The sequence below is a fragment of the Marmota marmota genome, unplaced genomic scaffold, assembly GCF_001458135.2.
Source record: "Marmota marmota marmota unplaced genomic scaffold, marMar, whole genome shotgun sequence".
Lineage (NCBI taxonomy): Eukaryota > Metazoa > Chordata > Mammalia > Rodentia > Sciuridae > Marmota > Marmota marmota.
In genome coordinates, this window is record NW_026000082.1 from 38,086,868 (window position 1) to 38,110,544 (window position 23,677).

At 59.9% G+C, this 23,677-nt stretch overlaps 1 protein-coding gene across 2 annotated transcripts in view; it reads right to left on the reverse strand.

The window, feature by feature from the left end:
- The window catches only part of Ephb2 (EPH receptor B2), a 110,637-nt gene extending 95,538 nt beyond the window's left edge, over positions 1–15,099 (reverse strand). For both annotated transcript variants that reach the window (XM_048816105.1, XM_048816102.1), the window contains exons 1-3: positions 14,998–15,099; positions 6,952–7,016; positions 3,564–4,248 (exon numbers count right to left, since the gene is read on the reverse strand). In XM_048816105.1, the coding sequence (XP_048672062.1) occupies positions 3,564–4,248; positions 6,952–7,008 (742 nt within the window). In that variant the 5' untranslated portion in view covers positions 7,009–7,016; positions 14,998–15,099. The remainder of the gene's footprint in view (positions 1–3,563; positions 4,249–6,951; positions 7,017–14,997) is intronic.
- Positions 15,100–23,677: the final 8,578 nt, after the last annotated feature.

Consider the following 23,677-nt stretch of genomic DNA (forward strand, 5'->3'; position numbering starts at 1 on the left):
GGGCACGGGGGTGAAGGAGGGCAGGGCCCCCTGAGGTGGCTGGGGGGGCTCCCGCTGAGCAGGGGAAGCAGGGCTGCCAGGAAACAGGGATGGAGCGACAGACAGCCCGGGGACAGGCAGCGGCCCTTCCTGATCCAGCCAGTAGTGACCAGAGAAAGTCAGGAACAGGCGGTGGGTGGGGGCTGCAGGGGGGAACTCCAGGAACCCCCCCCCCAACACAGCTGGCGGGAGGCCCTGGGGTGTGATCCCAAGGAGGCTAGGGACTGTCACAGGGGAAGCGGAGGGGACTGAGGTCTTTCGAAGGGAGTCCTGGTGTCCTCACCTGGCAGGTGTAACGGCCATCCCAGGCTCAGATCCCCCGGTCGATACAATGGGACCAGACGCAGGAAGAGGGGACAGTTATAAAGGGTGGGGACAAAGCACGGGCCTCCGTCAGAGTGCCCGGCACCGTCACAGGGCAGGGCCTCATTCCCCAACAACCTGCCCCTCCGCCCCCCAACTCCACTCACTCTTCCCAGCTTTCGTGCCACCCCCCCACCCCCACGCCTGAGACCCCCAGGCAAGGACACCTTCTTCCTCATCCTCTCAAAGTGCTCTGGCAGGACCATGCCCAGCCCTGTCCCCCCTGTCTGAGTGCCCAGCTCACCCAGGAGCCACTGACCCTGAGTCTCGGGTTTCTCAGGGACCCTCTGCTGGGGACGGTCCTCCTGGGTCCCACAGAGCAGCCCCACCAGCTCGAAGCCCACCTTTCTTTCCTACAGCAGGTCCTCCTGTCACACAGGGTCTCCAGGCACTCAGGACCGGCTGGGACTGGTTTATTGATTGTTCGTTAACATTTCCCCTTGGAGTCCCCCATCCAGACTAAGAACTCCAGGGGGAGTGAGCGTGTCTATTTTGGTCATTTCTGTTGTCCCAGCATGTGTCTGCTACACAGTAGGTCCTCAACACACATTGGTCAGAGGGCTAAATGGCAAACAGTAGGTACTTAATACATGCTTGTTGAATGGCTGGCTTCTCTCACTGTGCTCTGCACACAGTGGGCACCACAGACAGTGGGTGGGAGTGAACCAGCTTAGCTTTGTAAACTCACTGTGCTGGGAAGTAGGACCCTTTGTTAGCCACTGCTGCCTGCCCCCGGGGTGGTGGCCACTTGCTAGGGGGCCTCCCCGACTCATCCCCCCAGGACTCCGTCCAGTCTTATGTTCTGTACTAATAAACGAGCAAAGCAATGGAACTTTTCTGATCAGATGATGTCGGAATATTAAATGGATCTTTCTGGAGTACACCCTCCAGATTCTGACCCCCTACCCTCAGGGTGGATGCTCCCTGGGGCAGGGTGGGGCTGGGCTTGGGGTCGTCCCCTGGGCCTTGAGCCCCAGCTTGGTCTGGCCAAGATCTGTCATCTCCGAGCCCATCTGAGCTCAAGGTCCTGGTTCAGAATCATGGGGGCTGCTCGGTTGCAAAAGCCCAAGCCCGGGTGCCTGGGAGCCCTGTGACCAGTCCTGGGGAAGAGGTCCGAGCCAGACCCGGGAACCCGCGATTCTGCCAACTTTCCAAATGATGCCAGTCCACAGTAAGAGCAGAGGATCCCGGAGCAGGGGCGTGAGAATGTACTGGGTGGCCCTCCGACGAGGGCTGTTGCTGCCCCTCCTCCCGATCCTGATCGCCAGGCCAGCGTCTGCGGATGTGGGCTGGAGCAGCCCTACATCTGGGTGGCTGCCCACAGGCCACATCAGCAGCTGGATCACACCCTGACTGGCCCCCACGCATGCCCAGCAGCTGGGCCTTAGGTGAGCTGGTGAGTCCAGGGGAATAAGGAGCAGAAGGGAGCCAGGGCTGGGCCCAGCCTGCCGGGCATCCTCCAGAACCCTCCCCACTGGCCAGGAGGGCACCTCTAAGGTGGCCCTGTGACCGACCTTTGGGAGCAGGGGAGCAGACCCTTCCCATGAAGCCTGCAAATGACACCACAGTCCCCAGTCAACAGAGAGGTACAGTCCAAGCCCCCCCTGGATGGCTGATCCGGGAAACGGTGAGACGGATGCTGGGTTGGTTTGCTCAGCCGAGTCCTGGGGTGATTACCTCAGCAGCAGTCGAGGACGCGCCCGCCGCCCCGTCTGAGCCCCGCTCTGGACGCAGCTCTTTCTATATCTCCAGCTTTTGGCTCTGGCTGTACCCAAGCAGGCCCCCTCTCGGGCCAAGCTGCTTCACATCGGAAGACGCATTCATGCCGCTCCGCCCTCCAGAAGTCCTGGGCCACCTACCAACAGAGCTCCCCCCGAGACGGCGCCAATGGCACCTCCGCTGTGCAGCCTTCTGTCACTTTCTGTGCCCATTGCAGCCTAAACGGTTCCTATTAAAACAAGTCTAATGCCTCAAACCGTGTCCATTTACAGGTCCGTGTCCCCCAGGGACTGAGCGCTCCAGGGGACGGCCGCAGCTGGGTTCTTCTCTGCATTACCTGATGCGCAGGACAAGGTCCAACACAGAGCAGGCCCGTGAAGGTTTGATGACTGAATAAACCAACACTGACTGGTTTCTGGTGTGCACCTCCCACCCTGTTATCTCCCAAGGTTTGTTCTTTCCAAGGATATAAAGCCAAATCCATGGATCTGCTCAGTGGAAAAGCGTGGCCTAGCCCGCCAACGGGAGGCCATGCCCCTCCACCTCCGCGACCTATGACCGCCATGTCGAGCTGATGACAGACGTCACCAACCCTTGGCACCAACTGATCACCACCTGTGCTGCTGCTACTCACCGTGTTTCCTTAACTAGGAGCCTGGTTAAGAGGGCTGGCTTTGGAGCACTCCCTGGTGCGAATCCCAGATCCCCCACTGACCCTCTGCATGACCCCTCTAAGGTTTCTTCAGAGAACAGAGAACCTTCCAGTGCGTCATACAAAGTGGTCACAAGGCCCAGTTCACAGTGAGAGTGGAAATCGTGAGTGATCACAGGGCCTGCTTTGGCCACTGGGATGAGCAGAGAAGTGAGGCTCGGCCACTCTAGGTGGCAGCCTCCGAGTCGGATGTAATGTGTTACACGGGCCCTCCTTTGGTACTAATGATGGTGACATTCCTCACAGTGGCTTCAGAGGGAGGAGTCTCAAGCTGATCCATGATGCATGTGCAGCACTGAGTGAGAAACACACTTTCTGTTTTGTCGCGTCACCTTCGCCCGGACTATACTGACTGATAGAGCAAAAGCTCAATAGCCGACCCCTCCTTAACTTCTAGATGGCATCTAGCATGACATTCATTTTCTTAAACGAGAAACTGTGTCACTTTTGCAGTGAAGAAAAAGAAACACCATTGACCACCATAAATCATCACATAGTAATTAAAACGAAAGGCCCCCATCTTCCCACCAGCCCACGTCGCAGGGCATCCTCCTGTGATCTGCGCCTGGACCGTGGTTCTGGAAGTGCTGTCTGGGCAAAGCCGGGGGGTTTGGAAACCCACCATAGAGAGCCCGAGGCTCAGCTCCAGGCCTTTGCCCTGGCCAGCCTGGGCCCCGACTGCCCAACTCCAACTCCCTGCCTCGCAGGGCCCCCCTGCCGCGGCTCTTACCTCGGCAGACGGTGCCGTTCTCCACGGCCTCGAAGCCCGCTTTGCACATGCAGCGGCCGATGGGCACCAGCCACTCGCCGTCCCCGTTGCAGTAGAGCTTGATGGGCACGTCCACCTCCTCCGCGTTGGCAATGCAGCTGCCCCGGGCAGCCACCAGCGATGTGCTCTCGGCCCCTGACAGGGTCTCCTGGAAGATGGCGCCGTTCTGGATGACGCGGGGGCACTTGCGGTAGAAGACGCGCACAGCAATGAGGGACATGCAGCCGCCGTAGTCCTGGAAGGCCAGGTAGAAGCCATTGCGGGACACGGGCCCGAAGCTGCGCACCTCGGTGTTGATCTTCATGACCCGGCCACCCAGGTCCACCTGGGAGAAGCTCTCATCGGCGGCAATGGTATCCACCTTCACCCAGGGATTCTCCATCCAGTTGGGGAAGGTCTTGGTGGCTGAGTCAAAGTCAGCCTCGTAGTAGTAGAGGTTGAAGGTCTCCTTGCAGGAGCCGGGCACGCTGGGGATGCTGCTGCAGTCGCGCACGGAGAACTTCATCTCCACGTGGATGCGGTGGGCGCCGCGGCGCCGGATGAACTTGGTCCGCAGCCAGTTGTTCTGGCTCGACTCAAAGACGTTGCACACCTGGTACGTCCGGATGGTGTTCATGTTCTCGTCGTAGCCGCTCACCTCTTCCCACTGCGGGGGAGATGCCAGTCAGGAGGGGGAAGGAGGGCTCAGCCCCTGCGAACACCCACGTGGGGACCCAGACTCTGCCTTTGGGCTCCTCCAGTCTGAGATGGAGGAAATTCCCAATCGGAGGGGAGCAACAGAGCCCGGACTCTAAGGAACCCCCCGCTGGTCAGAGCCACACACAATTCAGTGGGAAGGGCGTGCGGCGTGGCACTCCCCCAGGTGACATGGGTGGTGTGGCTCACTATCTGATAAAGAAGACCTGAACCCTGATCTCAGGAAGTGGCCACTTGGAAGGGAAAATTGGGAGGTCCCTGTCCTTCGGGGTCCCTGCGAGAGCAAGCTTCCTGATGGGAGCTTCCAGTGTGATGGGGAGGCGGACCTTCTGCCCTCTGGGAGCTCCCTGCCTGACCAGGGAGATAAGTCCTTGCCTCTGGGGACTCCTAGTCTGATGGGAAAGACGGCCCCCCTGGCTGCCTCGGGGACCCGGAAGTCAGAGTCCTTCCTAGGAGAGCAGCTCCCCTCTGGGCTCTCAGCTGCTAGGTCTCCTGGGAGCTCAGGCTGCTGTCAGGTGCCTTTCGGGGCTCTCCCGCCCTCCCTGCCTGGGACCCCGCCTGAACGACACAGGGCTGGCCTCTGTGACCCAGGGTGGGTCATCTCCATGCACTCTCAGGCTGAGCTGGACCGCGGCTGAGCCTCCTTGGTTTTGTTTGGACTTGGGTACTGGGAGGCAGTCGGCCCAGGGCCTCAGGCTTAGCTGTCACTGGGCCACACCCCGGCCTGAGCACCTTTCCTTGACCTCTCTGCCGCAGACTGTCCCCTGGTGCCTGGGTTTGAGTTCATCTACTCTCCCTTGGGCTTTTGGGGACATGGGGGCAGGGCCTCTGCAGCGGGTGGGAGCTTACTAGGGGCAGCCGCCTCTGCTCTCTTCTCCTGTGCCCTTGGCTTCACCTGGGACCCTACGGCAGAGTCCTCCTGGCTTCCTGGCCAGACCCAGCACCTGTGTCCTCACAGTCTTATTTCTTGGCCATGATTTGCACATGTACAGGGCCAGCAACCTCACTTGACCCAGGTCACATAGACCAGATATGCTAGCTTAGGCTGCCCGGGACACAGCCTGCGGGCCTGATGCAGGCCCTGGGCAATCCCTTCCTCTCCCTGGGCCTCGATTTCCCCAACTGCCAAATGTGACTGTGGGAATGGCAGGTGACAGGGACGTCACCCTCCAGTGGGTATTCTTTGTCTTTTTGCTGCACAGATTCTCTGGCCAAGTCCTTGCAGGGCAGAGTGAAGGCTGTGGCCTGGGGAGAGCAAGACATGCGGGCCTAGGGAGGCTTGCTGGCCTGGCCTCTACTCCAATGGCGACCCTGACGCTCCCTACATTGCATTTAATTTTTTTTTTTTTTTTTGGTGGCACCATGTGACAAAGTCAGCCCCTTGTTACAACTGCTGCTCTTCTTCAGAACTTAATTAGAGCACTTAATTAGAGCACTCTGCCTTTCTCCCCTCTCTCTAATTAACATGCGGAGGCCCTGCAGCCCAAACACCCCAAATAATTGCGTCCGGGGGCCCTGCAGCCCAGCCTGGCCTCATTACTGGCAGGGTGGGGCCGCTGGGCCCAGCGGCCTTCGCAGATGGAAAATTGGTGACAAGAAAGAGCCACAGAAAGAGGCCTGACCCTGGGGCCCTGCCTATTGAGAGCGCAGGCCTGGGGGTAGAGGGGGGACAGTTCCCTGGGGCCGCAGCTGAGTCCCTGGAGGGTGGGGGGAGGGCAGGGCTGGGCTGTGGCGTCTAGGGTCCTCCCCCAGAAACCAGGGGAGGGGAAATGAACATTAAAATGGATGAGATGACAATGACGACAGTGATAATTAGTACAGCCACTCTCTCTCGGGGACCAACCTAGGCCAAGCTCTGTGTTAGACACTTTGCAGGAAAATCTCACAACAGCATCATTAGGACCACTTCATAGATGAGGAAACCAAAGCTCAGACCTGGCAGGTGGCATTGGGACAGCGTCTTGGGAGTGTCTGACCCCATAGCTTCTCCCTCTGCGCAGGTGCTGGGGAGAAAGAACTGGAGATCTTGCCCTCGGGAACCTCACGGCAGAGGCACAGTCTCCACCCAAGGAAATACGATGCCCAGACCCAGAGAGTCCTGGTGTGATGGGGACCCAGGAAGGGGCCAGAGAGAGACAGGTCACAGCCCTGGATACAAACCTGAGCCCTGGGGTGCAGCTCAGCGTGGAGTGTGTGCCCAGCAAGCACAGGCCCTGGGTTCCATCCCCAGCACCAAATAAAACAAACCTGAGCCCCTGCACTTGTTAGCCGCAGGGTCCTGGGCAGGTGGCTCTGAGCTCAGCTAAAAGGGACTGGAGGCGACGTGTGCACAGGTGCCCCACACCTCGCGACACAGAGCGTCCTTGGGCAGTGAGAGCTCACTTTTCTCATCTGAAATGGGGGTTGTGTGAGTATCTACTTCTCAGCCTCGCCTGGAGGATTCCGTGGGATAAAGGCTGAACGCATCCAGCCGGTTGTCATGGTAACGGGCGCTCCATCAATGGTAGGGGATTGGGAGGGTGGGACATGAGCAGCCTGGCTCTGGGCCCTGAAGAGGGGAGAGGGGCTGGAATGTGAAGGGGCACTCAGGTCCTGCAACCGAGCCCGAGACAGCATGGGGGAACCCAGTAGGGTTGGGGGACCACGGACTCACCCCTGATGGGGGATGCACCATCCAGCCCAGCTCTGCCGTCGCCGTAGTGGAGTCCATCAGCGTTTCTGTGGGGAGAGCAAGGAGTCATGGCCCCGCCCCGCCCACCAGCAAAGTCACTCACTCTATGGGGGGGTCTAAGACTCCTCCCCTCGAGGTCCTTCCTACAGAGCCCCGCCCACTTCCACTGCCCCAGTCAGTGGACAGCCCTCCCTTGGGACCCATCTCCTCCCCCGTGGCCCCACCTCCTCCCACACCTGGCCAATCATCCCCTCTAGGGTTCCGCGCCTCTAGGCGCAACTTAATGGTTAGCCTCCTCCCCATCCCCACGGCCCATCTCCTCTAACGAGGTCTGTCCTTCCCTCATTTCGGTTGACCCGGGCAGGCAAGAGCCGGGACGGGGTCTCCTGGATGGGTTCCAGGAAATCCATCACCGAAGCCTTTCACTTTGACGCCAGATTTGGGTATCTGTGCACTTTTCGGCTTGCATCTTCAAATTCTCAAAAATGCACTGGCCCCTCCTGCCGCCCCTCCTCACTCTCTGGCCCACACACCCTCACAGGGACGCCCGCTGCTGCTCCAGGACCTGGGATGCTACCTCCTCAGGCCTCGGGAACCCAGGGCCTCGTGTGCTAGGCAGCGCTCTGCCCCTGAGCTCACCCGCAGCCCTCAGAACACTTTGTGAATTGAATCGAACGGATTTAAATCGACCCCTTTCAAGCATTGACTCAACAACTAGATCCCAAAAGCCCATGTGCCAGGCACCGTGCGGGGCACCCCCCAGAGGGAAACCAGCTAAAGGCCAACCCTACGAAGGAGGGGTTCACAGCCTGGTAGTGGCGATGAGGCCTGAATGAAAAGGCTCCCAGACAGTAAGCAGAGAGACTGAGAAGGTCACAGTGGGACCTTCCATGTCACCCAGCTCACTGACCATAGCTAGGAGGCACACGCTCTGCCGCGCTCCAGTGCCAGGCACGATCCTGCCCTCTGCGGCCACACAGTGCTGCTCACCGCGGTGCCCCAGGAGACGAACCCTGACCATCTGAGAGGCTAGCCCTGTCCAGCCCTGGGCAGCTGAGGCACAGGGTGGGAGGGACTTCCCAAAGATCACATAGGAGTTGGTGGCAGGGTGGGAAGTGACGTCCTGCCTGCACCCTGTACATTTCTAGGCACCTAAGACAATGAGTCTGATGGTCTGGAGGCACTGGGGCCTGGAGTTTCGGGCACGGTGTCCAGGTTCAGGTCACTGAGAAGGTCTCAGTGGGAGGTCACGAGGGTGTGAACTTTGTCACCGATGGGAACCGAGGATGGGGAGGGAGGAGGCATCAGGCTAGAGGTGACCCCAGTCAGACCCCTAAGCTGACAAGACAGGATGCAGAGGCGTCCCCAGGACCACCTGTGGTTCTGTTTGTGGCCACTGCGTCCCTTTGCACGGGGGGGCCACCGTGGGGAGGGGTTGGCAGGGCGGGAGGTGCCAGGGACTGTGGAGCCGGTGCCAAGGGCATCTTTTTGATGACAAATTGGAGGGAAGTTCTATTATGCAGCTTTGGAACCGAAAAAAAGGGTTTCTTTTCACACTCCAAATGCTACAGATTTTTCTTCCTGGAGAGAACAAGGGCTGAACTTTTAACCTGTTTTCTCTCATCGGCCTCAGCCAGAGCCTCAGCCAGAGACGCGCCAAGCCGGGCTCTTGGCCTGGGCCCGAGGAACAGCTGCTGGGAGCCGTGCGGAGCAGGGAGAGGAGACTCCGCCTGGGACAGAAAGGGGCCGTGGGGGGGTGGAGGCGAGCCCCCGAGCAGGTGGCCCACACCCCTTGGCGGGATTCCTGGGCTGACCCAGAGCAGGAGCGCTGGAAGTTTCCGTGGCCCAGAGAAGGAGGGCTGGGAACTGACGGCCTCATTCTGAGGGTGGAAACTCAGGCCCAGGGGGAGCAAATGACCGGCCAGAGACACCCACTAAAAGTCACGCCCAAACCTGGGCTCCCCAGAATCCCTGGGGAGGGACACGGGAGATGCTCAGAGGGACAGACCCCTGGGTCACCAGCAGGAAGGGCCTGGGAGGGCCTGTGAAGTTTGTGGAACTAGAACCTGGCTCTGTGTCACCACCACTGGGCTGGGGCAGTGTCCCCTTGGCCCCGCACACTTCAGTCTTGATGGCTCCCTCTGTCTGCGCCAAAGGCAGGGAGGCCGGGCTCATGGACCGGGCCTGGAGGTCAGGGGGAGCTGACGTCTGCGCCGTCTCCCACTTCCTTGCCTTGGCACCTTGGGGCCTCCTCAGCCTCAGCGTCCCTGCCTGCAAAATGGCGGACACGCGTGCCCAGCGCGGGTGTGCAGGCTGATCACAGGCAGAGAGCGGCAGCTCGGAGCCCGCACAGCTCCGTCCTCACTCCGTGGGTTGTTATTTTTAGGTGGGGCGCAGTGCTTTCTGGTCCACCCAGTGTCTGCCCACACGCCACTTCCTTTGGGCTCATTAAGTGGGCCCTGAAATCGAAGGCAGGTCCCAGAGCCCCTGGCTCAGCCTGCCTGGCCTCCCGTCCCCAGGCCATGGCCAACATCTGACAAACATCAGCCTCCGCACGGCGGCCACAGGCTGTGAGGAGGGGCCGTCCCGGCCTCTGAGCTGCTCGCCGGAGACGCCCCAAGTTTCTTCTTTGTTCTCCTCAAACCAGGCTCAAGCCAAACTCCATCCCGTGGGGAATCTGGAGTCGATCTTGCCCAGGAACCTAGGTGGGTTCAGGAAGCCGAGCCGCCCCGGTCCCCAGCATTTCCTCCTCCCATAACACCCAGACATCTCCCTCCAGTTCCAAAAATCTGCAGAGGGAGGGACCTCACAGCCACTGACACCCCATTAAGAGCCAGAAACTCGCCAACATCTGCACAGCAAAGCTGAGAGCTGCTTGCTACGGTCCCATTTCACAGATGGACAAACAGTCCTGCCAAAGCTGAGGAACTGCCCAAGGGCACCACCCATTCCGTCTGCAGCCGCCCTCCAGGTGCATGCGCTGTGTGGGGCCTCTGGCCCCAACCCCGCGGGTGCTGTTCCTCTGACCCCCTCCCCTCCACGCCTTCTTTGCCTGCCCTGACGCTCCTCATCTGTGAAGTGCCAACTCAGGTCACTTCCACCTAGAAGTCCTCTGGGATCCACCCCAGCCCAAAGCCCTGCAGCCACTGGTGCTTCAGGGGGTCCTCAAAACTGCAGGTGTCCTGGGTGGCAACTGTCCACAGCTACTATTCTCTTCCAATGGTGTCTGTGACCCTGAAGGGCAGGTGCTGGGGTCCCCGAGCAGCTCAGGGCTTGGCACATAGTAGGTCCCTGCTCCTATCCACGGGGCTTGGACTCCCAGCCTCTAGCCTCCCGTAGACGACAGGACCAGGGCCCTCTCACCTACATCCTGGACCATGGTCCACTTACTATTTTTCTTCCAATTATTTTTTCCTCTTTCTTTTTAAGTACATTTTAAAAAGGAAAAAAGTAATCGTCCATGGTAAATGGAAAGCCAGTGTCACTAGCCAAAGAAAGAAGGGAAGTAAAACCAGGACTGTTACAACGAAACTCGCCCAGAGACGACACGGCATCTCCTCGCGGCCTGGGCTCGGGGGTGGCCGGGTTCATCAAGCTGCCTCTGAAGTGGTGGAGATGTCCCCATCCCCATCCCCACGGTGACAGTGACAATCCCTCATGCAGGGAAGCCACTGTTAACTGTACTCAGATAAATAATCACCACTCGGACGTGACAAAGACCACCGTGGGGACGCGCAGGGTGTGCTGGGGGTTGTGGAAACCGAGCAGAGGGAAGGAGGAGCAGCCGGGGCCCGGAGGACTTCCTGGAGGAGGGGACGCCCCTGCCTCCTCCCTGCCGGCCACTAGCCCTAACCCGGCCCACCCTTCCAGCAGCTCTTTCCCTTGCCCCTGCGCCCGCCCCCCCCGCCAGTCCTACTGACATCCAGCTCCCAGGTCCTAGCTGCTGTAAGTCCCTCTTATGAACACCACCCAATGCCCAGCAGGGGACGGTGAGGCACCCAGACGTCAGCATCCAGCAGAAGCCGGGCCGGGCCTCCGTTCCTCAGGGAGAACCCAGGCTGTGGGCCACGCGCACGGTCTTGGCCCTGGCCCTGCTGTGCGGCACCCCCTCTCCTTCCTGGAGACCGCACAGAAGAAAGTAATCAGGAGGCCCTGACTGCCCGGCTGGGGAGGCCCCGGCCCTCCGGCTACGTGTGAATGAGCAGTGTGCATTTCAGAAATATTTGAGCTAAAAGGGGAGACACACTGAAGTCGTTAGCGCTAGGCCGACGAGGTGGCTGCGTGGGGGCCCCCTGCTCTCCGTCTGGGGCAGATGGCTGCCCCCAGCTCCTTAGCCTGCCCCAGTCGGCTCTGTCTGACGCCCTCTCGAGCCATCATGTGCCAGGGCCACAGACACTATTTGTCTGGGCTAATAAATATGTGATCGTGTGGGGAGGGGGTGAGAAGGGGACTTTCACGAGGCACCTAGGTGTGGCAAGCCTTGGCCACGACACTCTCAATGCTACTCCGGGCCCAGGTGAGCCTGCGGTCTGTGCTGTTAAGAACCCCATTTTACAGATGAGGAAACTGAGGTCAGAGAGTGAAGGCGACCCTCACAAGGGCACAGGGCAGAGCCAGGCGGTGAACCTCCCTCTGCCTCCTCCCACCTGAGTGAGTTTTTAGTCGCTGCAGCCACGGACTGAAACATAGACCAGACAAAACCAGGACGTGGGGCCTCTGGGTGCGTGTGTGTTCTCTCCTCCGGGAGGCTGTGAGGGCGGGAGGTCCCGGGGCAGATGGCCTGGGCCCTGTCCCTGGCTCTGGCACTTTCTGGTGGGTAAGCAAGCCGGTGTCATCTGCTAAACGGGTCCTTGTGAGAACTAAGTGACATCCTGTGGGTGAGCACTGCAGACCTGCTGTCTCCGGGGCCTCATTCTGGGTGACGTTGTGCTGCCTGCTCACCACCGTGTCCTCAGCTCTGGGCCTGGCGCACAGTAGGCGCCTCGGCCCTGCACATGGAGCTGGGTGATGTTCCCGAGGCCCGCGTCTGGTCATATCGCCACTGAGCCTAACACCCAAGTCTGCAGGACAGAGTCCTGGCTCCCAGTGTCCAAGGCCCCTGCCAACTGGACCAGCACTAACCTCCTGGCCCCTCTCTTCCACGCCCCGAGGGTCCAGCCATCCTGATTTCCCTTCTGCCTGCAGAAGGCACTGTACTTCCTGAGCCTTAGGGACGTGACACTTCCAGAATGTTCTCCCTGGAATGCGCGGCCCTTCCTGCGTCTCTTCCAAAGTGGAGCTCAGAGCCTCCTCCCTTCTCCCTGGTGGCTGTCCTTGACTTCTCCCCATCTGGCAAAGTCACAGTCATCCAGTGGACACCTACTCCACCCAGGGTGCGCCAGGCACAAGATGCAGACGGATACCAGGGTCCCTGCCTCCAGGAGCTCCCAGACGGTGCCTGGTGCATGAACTCACGACAGGGAGAGGGGGCGAGATGGCTGGTCCAGGTGGGGCGCCAGGGCACAGAGCTCTGACCAGGGAAGTAGGAGAGGCATCCCAGAGAGGGGAAGGGCAGGCCACAGAGAGGGCACCGCAGGGTCAAAGGCATAGGGGGGGAGGGCACCTGGGTCACAGCAAAACCAATGACCAGCCCTCAGTGGGGGGCTCTGGGCAAAGTGTCCCAGGCTGTGGGACCAAAGCCCTTGGTGGGAAGCTGTGGTGGCCCAGGATCAGCAAGAACGTGGACAGCCTCAAACATGGGGCTGAGGGGCTGGCATCTTGCTCGATAGGCAGTGGGGAGCTATGGAGGATTCCAGGGGAGGGTAGTGACATGGTGTGTCCTAAGAACCTTTGAGACACAGAGAAAATGACGTTCAAGGTGGGGGCCAGCTGGGGCAGGAGGGTTGGACACTGAAAATACATGGACACTCGGCAGCTCACTCAGGGGTCTTTTCCTGCAGACAGGACAGCAGCCCACGACCCAGATAGCAAACAGCCAGGCATGTGGCCCAAGTGGCAGAGGCTGTGCAGGGCCTGCTGGGGAGGCCTGCCCTGTCTGGGCTGGGGCTGAGCTGCCTGGAACCCAGGCCTGGCGGTCAGATGCCAGCCACAGCCTGGAGCCTAACCCAGACTCTCTGCGACGGGCCCAGAGCATGATTTTCATGGTCCAAATCAGAAATTCCAAGAAAAGGCAACAGTTGGCCTCCAGGAGGTGAAGTTCAAGGTCACGGAGCAGCTTGGGGAAAAGTCCCTTCCTCTCTGAGCCTCAACTTCCGTATCTGTAAGATGGGGGTGCAAACCCTGCTCCAGTAGCTCCCGGCATGGCTTTGAGGACTCAGGGAGACACTGGGGGAACTTGACAAGCAAAGCCCCTCGGGAGTGGCTAGCCCTGGCAGAAGCCACCCATGGGGAGGTCCTCCATCAGTGTCATCCCCTCGACGCCCCACAGCAAACTTAGGGGGAAACTGAGGCAGGTTCCCACAAGGCCCTGGGGCCAGTAAGGAGCAAGGCCACATTTGACCCTTTTTTTTTGGCTGATCCCAGAAGCCACCCGCTGCACTGGCTCAAGAAAGGGATGGGAACCCCTGCTCTCACCCCTGACCGCCCTGGGTGTCAGGTTCTGAGCTAGAAGCTCTGCCTGCCCTGCAAGACTGAACCGGTGAGGAGACTCGCCCAGAGAGGCTTGCAGATCTGCCCAATGCCACACAGCCCTAAAAAGCAGAGCTGGGATTTGAACCCAGGCCAGCTGGACCGGGTTTCCCGAGGCCTGTCCTCTGAACACGTGATGGGAGTCTGAGAGGGCCTGGGGCTCCCTGGCCCACCACAAGGCGGGTCTGGGGCTGGCAAAGCCCGAGGAGCCAGGGAGGGCCAGGTCCTGGAAGGCCGCGGATGTTCTAGTGAAACCCACCCTCAGGCAGCAGCTGTCCGGCCCTGGGGCTGGAGGAGCGGGGACCCTGCTAATGTAAAATCCTGCTGCCCAGGACTCTCAGAGCAACGTCCCTCCTGTCCTCCTGCAGGCCCTACGCTGCCTGCCTGGAGGCCCCGCGCTTTCTCACGCCTGGGCGACCCTGTGACGCCGGCTCCTCCGCTCTGTCCCCTGCCTGCTGCCGGCCGCTGCTCTGGGCATCCGCCAGTGCCGGCCGCCGGCGGAAACCCAATCCTTGGGCCGGCCGGGCGCTGGCTAACAGCGGGCAGCATTGTGCAGCAGGGGCCTCGAGAGCTTGGATTCGCTGCTTGGGGACCCACTTAACCTCTGCGAAGGACAGGATGATGGATGGGGGTCTGAGACGGGGTTGCTGGGGGGGTGGGTGGGCGGTAAATGAACACCAGGGCCTGCTGGGGAGGGGAAGGAAGGCGGGCGGGGGCGGAAGGGCCCTGGACACATGAAGAGCTCCTTCAGCTCTCACAGCCACCCGGGGGACGCCTTCGCCCTTCTCACTGTATTCTTATGGAAGCTGAAGCTCAGAGGGGTTGGGCAACTTGACCAGGGTCACACAGCAAGTCAGAAATCGAACCCAAGCCTACGGCCCTCCAGTCTCCCCCGCACACCAGGTGGCCTCTGGCGGCCAGCACTCGCCCACTGGTTTCAATTTTTAAGTCTCCTTTACTTAAATGAACGCACACGCCCTTCCTATCTAACAGGAGGCGACTGATCACGGCAGCTGGCATTACTGAGACCTACTGTGTGTGGGTATGACACTGAGTCCTGTTGCTTTATCCTGCCTGCTGAGGGAGGACTGGCTGTTGTGGTCTTTTTATGCAGAAAAGAAAGTTCAGACTTTACGAAGCAAGACACGGCAGAGCCGGGCCCCGGTGTTTATGGGGTGCGTTGCTACATACTCCACGCTCCCCTCGGCCACCAGGCTGTGGGCACCCAAGGTGCTGTTCCCGCTCCCTGAGATGTTCCTCACCCTTCTGACCTGCCTGGGACACTCACACCCGACCTTCAAGACCCATCTCAAATGTCACCTCCTCGGAGAAGCCCTCCCCGGTGACCTGGGAAGCGGGGTTCCTGTGGCCACGGTGGGGCTCAGTCATCGCCTTGGTTACCTGCCTGCAGTGTCTTCGACTCGGAGGCCCCTCCAGGGGACTGGGCGATGGGTCAGGCTGCCGATGACCACCCAGCAGACCTGAAGGCCAAGGCCACTCCTCCCGCCTCCACGAGTCTAGGTGTCTGGACTTTTGCTCCAGGAAACGTGGTCACTGTATCAAGATGACGTGGGCATGATAGCTGTCCCTGGGTGTCCAAGGGGGCTGGGTTCCAGGACCCCACAGATCCAAGTCCCTTACAGAATTCGACACAGGATTTGCATAAAACCTTTGAAATTCTCCTGTGTACTTTAGACCCCGCCTGGATTCCATGTAACAGCCAACCCCACGTAAACGCTATATAAATATTATCATGCTGCATTGTTCAGGGAACACTGACGAGAAAAAAAACAGGCCCGGGCATGTTCAGCTCGGATGTAATTTTTAAAAATTATTTTTGATCCCTGGTTGGCCGAATCCACGGAGGTGAGACCTGTGGAGACGGAGGGCTGGCTATAATTCAAAGCGCTTACTTTGTGCCAACCGCTGTGCCGAGCTGTCACATACATTACTTCTTTTGATGCTCACATCTCCTATGAGATAAGTTATTCTGGTCCCGGTTTGCCCATCCACCCACCCCACTTACACACTCACCATCTGTCTATCATTCCTCTCAGCCAATCACCTCCACCCCTTCTCCTTCCCGCCCACCCATTTGCTCAGCATCCCACTTCAGTATCTATCTATCTATCATCTGCACACCTTCTGGCCCAACCTCTCTGCCTTCCTTCCTCCCTGTGGATGAGGGGAAATAAAGCTTCAGAGAGGTTAAGCACCCTGCCCCAGATCACACAGCCAGGAAGCGCAACACTAGGAGGTGAACCAGGTACTTTTAACCACTCTGCTCTGTGGCCTCTTCACGGTCTCACTTAATTTCTAAATGTCCTATTTCATGTGGGTTTAATCATATAAGTCACCTCAAATCCTTTTGGATGTGAGTGGAGTGTAAATTACAAATCAATAAGACACAGGCCACGGTAAGTCCAAGCCGGGGCTGTCAGGTCGGAGTCAATTAGCGAGCCTGCCGCAGGACCTGCTGGGACTGGGTCTATTTGCCTAATTGGCACTGGTTTCCCCAGCAAAGGACAATTAACTCAAATCCCAGAACCCAGACCACCCTCTGCTTCTGGGCAAGGTGACAGGCATTTAGCCACGTGGAGGTTTTCTGTTCACTCACTCACCCGTTGACCCCCACACCCACCCACCCATCCATCTTCCCAACCATCTTGTCCTCGTGATCATCCGTAAATTATCATGACATTCTCTCGCCCGCCCACCCGATTGCCCACCCATACACACATCTATTCACATATCGGTCGTCTACACATCTTCCCACTCATCCACTCATGCACAACAAGGCACCACCTATTCTCATATCCATCCATTCATCGAACCAACCAACCAACCAATCCAAGCAACCATTTACAAAATCATTCTGCCATCTTGCCATCCTCCCATCATCCACCTACTCCTCTCAAACCTTTTACCCACCTATCATGCCTAGCACCCCACTTAGGTATCCATCTATCCACCCATCTTTTATCCATCCATCCATCTATCACCATCCATCCATCCACCTACCTAACCCCTACCCATCCATCCATCCACCTACCTACCCATCCATCCATCTATCCACCCACCCATCCATCCACCTATCCATCCATCCACCCATCCATCCTCCATCCACCCACCCATCCGCCCATCCATCCATCCATCACCACCTATCATCAACCCATCCATCCTCCATCTACACACCCATTCATCCGTCTACCTATTCCCTATCCATCAATCCATCCACCTACCTGCCCACCCATCCATCTATCCATCCATCCACCCATCAGCCCATCCATCCATCCATCATCACCCATCCATCTATCACTATCCATCCACCCATCCATCCATCCACCCATCCATCCATCCATCAGCCCATCCATCAACCCATCCATCCTCCATCTACCCACTCATTCATCCATCTACCTATTCCCTACTCATCGATCCATCCACCTACCTGCCCATCCATCCACCCACCCATCCATCCTCCCATCAGCCCATCCATCCATCATCACCCATCCATCCATCACCACCCACCCATCCATCCACCATCAGCCCATCCATCCACCCACATCCACCCACCCACCCATCCATTCAGCCACTGAGCCAACCTCCCTCTCCCTTCCTTCCACTCACTCCCCTGCCCATTCGCTGACAACCTCCATTCGTGTCTCTTACAGCTCTATACGTCTGCTTTCCACGTCTCTCATCCAGCCAGATTACATTTGTTGCACACCTACTATGTGCCAAGCCATGCCAATTCCTAGAGAATCACCATAGACACTGTCACTCAGGATGCTGGCGGCTGCTCTGGAGCAGAGTCAGACCCTTTGTGGCTCCCCCCCTGCAAGTCCAAGGGCTTTCCAGGCGCCGCAGCCCACACTTGGAGTCGGCCTCTTGCTCAGCCTGGTGCCCTGGGTCCTGTCCTGCGGCCTCTGAAGCTGGCTTCCCTGCCTCCAGGTGGCCAGGTTCACGGGGCCCCACTGGGCCAGCAGACCTATTTCCCAGATCACATTAGGTCCGGACATGGCCGAGGCCCACCCCTGCCCACAGAGGGGTCAGCGAGTAAGAACTGGAACCCAGGTTCAGCCCCCCTCCCTGATCACTCCATAGGGGACCCAGACACATCCAGATAGAGCCCACCGCAGAGGAGGGACCTAGCCTGCCCGGCACCAGAGGAGTGACACCTGGCCTGAACCCCAGAAACCGTGCAGGAGACAGCCAGGCCAAAGGAAGGAGAGAGGGGGAGAACCAGGACAGAGGATGGGTGCCCGGGGCCGAGGGGTCGGCTGCACAAGGGCTGGAGGGACGGTGAGCCAGGCCCCTTCCGGAAGTGAGGAGGAAGAGCGCTCCAGACTCCAGAATCGTGACGCCTGTTGAAGAGCTGAGGGTCCATCCTGAGGGCCGAGGGGATCTTTCGAGGTGGGTGGCCTGATCTAGCTGTCCACACGTTCTCTTGTGTAACATATTCATTTTACAGAAGAGGAAATTGCAACCAAGGGATCAGAGAGGTACAGAAAGCTACCCTAAGCCACACAGCTGCTCAAAGCAGAGCAGAGGGCTCTAAATCTCCCTTTTTCTGGGAGCGGCTGCTACCTCAGAGGAGTCCTTTCTAGATGCCTGAATAGCTCCCTCCAAACCTGGTTGGCCTCAGAGATGCAGTGACAGACACCCTGGGGCGCCATCCCTGCTCGGGGTGACTCCCAAGCTCTCTGGCCAACCACACTGGCCTCTCAGGCAGTGAAGCAGGACGGCCCGCCCCGCCGGGGTCTTCTCTCGCAGGCTGTTTCTTAGCACAGGAAACTCCCCGTCCCCCTCACAAGAGGCTCCGGGTCCCCATCAGTTACTGTTCCTTGTCTGTCAGCCGGGCACCCAAGAGGCCCTGCTGGCACAGAAGGTCTAATGGCAGCAGGAAGGGCCTGAAATGAAGGAGGCCCTGGGCGGAGAGGGCACAGGGACGGGCACCCCTTGCCAGCCAGGAAGTGAGGGCAAACCTCTGCCCCAGGATCTCCTCAGCCACGGCCGCCCGTGACCAGCACCTGCTCCCCGCCCGGCACTGTGCCAGGCAGGTGACATCCAGGATCGCACTGAGTTCACCTGAGTCTCCCTAAACCCTTCAAAGGACAGGACTGTCCCCATTTTACAGATAAACAAACTGAGGTTCGGTGAAGATGAGTTAGTTGTAAATGCCTGCAAGCGGTAGCAGGTTGGCGAGGAAGGCTGTCTTCATTCTGGGCTGGGTGGCGGAACCTCTTTCACCATCCCAAGGGAACTTTGGGGTACCTGGTGGCTCAGGTAAGGGCTAAAGCAGATGGTGAAGTTGGGAAGTGGAAGCTGCCAGGCCTGAACGTGGCAGCAGAAGCAGGCAGCAGGTACGGTCTGATCTAGTGGCAGGAGGCTGTTGCCAGGCCTCCAGGGTGGGCAGGGATGAGGTCTCCAGGTAGCCAGCCTGTGCTCTTCCCACCCCCCGGTAGCAGCTTTGCCGTCTGCAGACCGTCAGGAGGAGGCCTGGGAGGTGCCTGGACAGCGGCCACCTGCCCTGGCCTTTCTAGCCGCTGGGGGAGGAGCTCCGCAGCGCAGGCTTCTCACCTGCACTAGAGCCTCATTCTGTGAGGCCAGGCAAGTCCTCCAGGGGAGGCCAGGCCATCGGGAGAGGCCCCTCTGCCATCACTGCCTGTGATGGTCCAGGCTCCAGGCCAGTGCTGCCCTGGGACCGACCGGTCTCAAAGGGGCAGGGGCTGGTGGCCTCGCAGCTCTGAGGGGGCCACCAGGACCAGTGTGCTAGGCAAGGCCCTCCGCGCCCTGAGGCCAGTCTGCTCACCCGGAGCCACCCCTGCCTGGAGGGACAGGCCGTCGGGAGGCCAGCGTGAGGGGCCGCCGGAGGAAGGGGAAGCTCCTTGCACCTGCCCCACCCAGAGTGTCCACCGTGTCCAGCTGGGAACTCCTGCCCACCTTTAAGGACAGTGAAGGCACCTCCCCAGGAAGCCGTCCCCACGCCCCTCCCTTGCGCCCAGCTGTCCCTGCAGCACGCGGCCTGGTGTCCTCCAACGCCGGCTGCCAAGTGGGATGTGAAGGCCACTGGTGCCCAGAGTGACCAGCAGCCAGTCTCTCCCAGGCACACGGAAGGGCCACCTCCGATGGCAAGCAGGTGGCCTCGTGGCACGCCTTCCCACGCCACTGGCCGCACCACTATGTAGGTCCCCTGGGAACGGAGGCCACAGCGTCTGAGACCCCAGCCCCCGCCTGCGCAGCCCACTCGGGCTCCTCCTGGCCAGGAGCTCTGCGCTGGTGGCTGGTGGCGGTGGCAGCCTGGGGTGGCTCCTTCAATGCTGAGCATCTCAGGATTTCCTGCCGTAACTGGGGGGTTGGATCCGGAGCCTCAAGCGCCTCGTGCGCTGGTGGCCGTTCGTCAGGACGGTGCTTCTCGGAAGGGGTTGCCGTGGGTGGTGGGTGGCCCCTCAGGCTGATGGCACGCCTGACCCCTCCCCTCCCCACACAGCTCTGGAGCCTTGGTGACCTCATCTGGGAAGTGGGGACCGTGAACGACACCTACTCCTGGTCTGATGCAAAGCTCTCGGCCGAGGCCTGCGGGTTTGGCTGCTGCCACGGTCGCGGTCACCGTCATCACCGCAGGCCAGCAGGGCCGAGGACAGCAAGCGGAGGGAGCTCGGGCGGGCGGGGCGGGCGGCAGCTGCCTTCACAGGGAAAATGATCATCCGGCCCAGCCACCGGGGCCACCAGGTGCCACTGGGTGCACATGACAGGAACCTTCCTAGGTCCCCATTCAATAGATGAGGAAACTGAGGCTCAGAGAGGACAGGAGACTTGCCTGGGTCCCCAGGAAGAGCCCGGCAACGCTGGGATGCTGAGCGCCATCTGGGGCCCCCTTCCTACCACCCCCTCTGAAGCCCAGAGTCCCCCGTGATGGGCCTGGCAGGGAGCGCTCACGAGGCCTTATTTAAAGTTGCAATTATCTGTCCCATTTCCTGCTGGCTGCGGCTGAGCTCTCCGGGGAGGCAGGAGACCCTGGCGGAGGATGCCAGGGACGGGGAGTTTCCAAGGCTCCTGGCCGAGCCCCCGACGGACGAGCCTGCAGGAGGCCCTGCTCCGGGACCTGGCCTCCCCCACATCTGCCCCTGCTCCAGGCCACTGGGGGGCTCCTCATCTGCCCTGCGGGGGGCAAAGGGGTCACCCCACAGGCAGAGGCCATAGGGATCACTAGGGTGGGGCAGAAGGTGACATCCAACGTAGAGACGGGAAGACGGAGCAGCCTGGGAACCGGACTAAGGTCACGTCTCAATTCAGAGTAGCGCAGACCCACCCCCCGAAACCTCCAAGAGAGGTGGAAAGAGGGAGGTGGGAAGGGCCTGGGGCTGGAGCAGAGATGGCGGCGCTCACAGGGGGCCTCTGAGGGTCGAATGCACCGGAGTCTCCTGACCGAGCCCCGGAAGAGGGTCCCTGAGCCCAGCACCCAGCGCCAAGGCCAGAATGTCGGGCCCCGCACCCCTCCCCCACCCACCTGGACCGTCAGCCTCGACCCACCTGCCCACGCCACCACGGTCAACAGCTTGGTCCAGTTGCTACCCGCGCCAGGCACCTGGGCCCACTCTCAGCACCCCTGCCTGTCCTCCAAGCTCCCTCCCACCTCCACCCACACCCTCGCTGGGCACCTGTGCCCACAGCCAAGGAACCTACAGCTGCTAAGGACGGCACCCCAGCAAGCAGTGCTAGCACCCCCCGTCAGGGTGATGGGCAGGGGCCTGGCGGTGCAGCCCAGGCGTGGTTCCAAGCTCCAGGGAGGTCGCCATCCTGGGGCAGCTCCTGACGGGTGGAGGGTGCAGCTGGCAGCCATCTAGACTGGAACCTGCTTCCTACACCACAGGCCCAGAACTGTCAACACTTTCCATTTCTGGGCTGTGGAACGGGAATGGCATTAGTACCTGCCTGCCCTGCAGGTGACTGTGACAATTAACGAGACCATGCACAAGAAAAGCACTGAGCCGGTGCCCAGATATAGTAAGTGCTCAGTAAAATGCAGACTGTCATTATTATGACTCAAATCCCCACATGACGGGGCACAAAGCAGTCACTCAATAAAAAGACGTTATGATATTGTCCTTATCATCAACATCAGCCAGGGCCCCCGAGAAAGGCTGAGGCCCACTCCAGCTTTCTTGTCTGTGGAATACAGAACACTGGTTCCCCAGGCTGTCTGCGCGTCCTGATCCCCAGGACCTGTGAGCATCACCTTATGTGGCAGGTATGTAAGGACTTTGCAGATTGGACCAAGTGAAGGATCGAGCCCCAGGAATCATACCAGATTACCCAAGTGAGCCCAATGTCATCAGGAGGGTCCTCACGAGAGGGCGGCAGGGCGGCAGTCGGGGGGCTGCTGTGAACACAGGAGCAGAGGTGGGAGGGAGGCATTCTGAAGAGGGAGGAAGGAGCCACAAGCCCAGGAAGTTGGAAAATGCCAGAAAATGGGTTCTCCCCTTCAACCTCAGAGGGCGTGTGGCTGCCAATACCACGTCAGCCCCTCAAGCCCATTCCAGATCCCTACCCCCCAGAGCTGTAGGATAATAAATCCGTGTTGCTTTAAGCCGTCACATTTGAGGTGATCTGTTACAGCAGCAACAGGACACTCATACAGCCTCCTTCATGGAGAGGTGGCCACCTCTCACACTCCGGCCCGGGCTCCATCCCAGGAGCCCCACACATTCACTCCCCACAACTGAGAGGCCTCTCCAGGAGGCTGCTGCCCCAGATGCTGGCCCTGTGTCACAGTCTCTGTTCTGGATGATGGGGATGGCAGGGTGGGGGTGGACTCCTCTCATGGACTTAGTGCCTTCTCAGGACCTCATCTTCCCCAAGAGGCAGGAACTACAAGTCATTCCCATTTTACAGATGAAGAAACCGAGGCTCAGAGAAGTGAAGAGACTTGCCCAAGGCTGTCCAGCAGGATGAGGTCTGGCTTCTGCTTGTACAGACTGAGGTCCAGGTAGGTCCATGGACTCTGTCCACTCCCAGGCCACTCATATCCTGGCAGAGGACCTCTGCTGCAGGCTGGCTGTGTGGATCTGGGGCCCTCCCTGCCCAGCATTCTCGGGGCCTCGAGGCAGGTACGGTGCCCTCGTGCCTGCCTCACGGAGGGTCTGTGTGGGAGCTGACCAGAGGTGCAGGACACTGCTACAGAGAGCCAGCCTGAGGGGAGGAAGACACCTGGGCAGGGAGGGTACCCAGGCTGCTGGACGCACACCCCCATCCTCATGGTGAGCAGCTGCAATAGGTACAAAGCCCTCACCACCAGGTCGACCTGGGCTCCCTGCAGCTCAGCCACCAGTTCCCCATTCCACAGAAAACCATGAACACGAGGCAGATCACAGTCATGGCCAAGGTTAAGTCCCCGTCCATGCCAGGCCCTGAGCTAAGTGATGTCCCATGCTGTCCTCTGACAAGCCCCAGGGGAACTCCTATGCAATCCTGAAGTAAGGACCCTGGGGTTCAGTGAGGGAGGGGGACTTCCCTAGGTCACACAGCGGGGAAGGGTCCTCCCTGGGGACCGGGGAGGAGGACAGTCACACCCCTCCCTCAGGCTCTGTTTGTAACCTGGGGTGCAGAGGAAGAGAGGGGCCCAGGCCCTTCGACTCTGCCATGGCGGGTCCTGTGACCTCAGAAGGGGGCTCCAGCTGGGGCCCTGGGCACCTGGGGGTCCTCGTGGGGAGCTGCCTACAGACCCAGGACTCTGAGCCCAGCTTCTCCTGTCTCCCAGGGACCCCAGGAGCCTGACTCCGTCAGCGGGAGGCTGGCCCGGGGGTCGTGGCAGCCCGGTGCTCTCAGGGACAGCACTGCACCCCGTCCCCTGCGGCTCGCCTCAGATGACTCCCAGCGGCGCGGGTGGGAGGCGGGAGGCGGGAGGCGGGCTGGGTGTCTGCCACGGGAGCCTCGCACCCGCCCGGAATCCCAATTGAGCTATTTTTAATGTGCTTCAATTTTCATTTTCTTTTATTGGAAAACACAGATGGTGACACGGTGCCCCTCAGACGCTAAGCGGGGCGCCGCCGCGCGGGGGTGGGGGCGCCCCGCTTAGCGT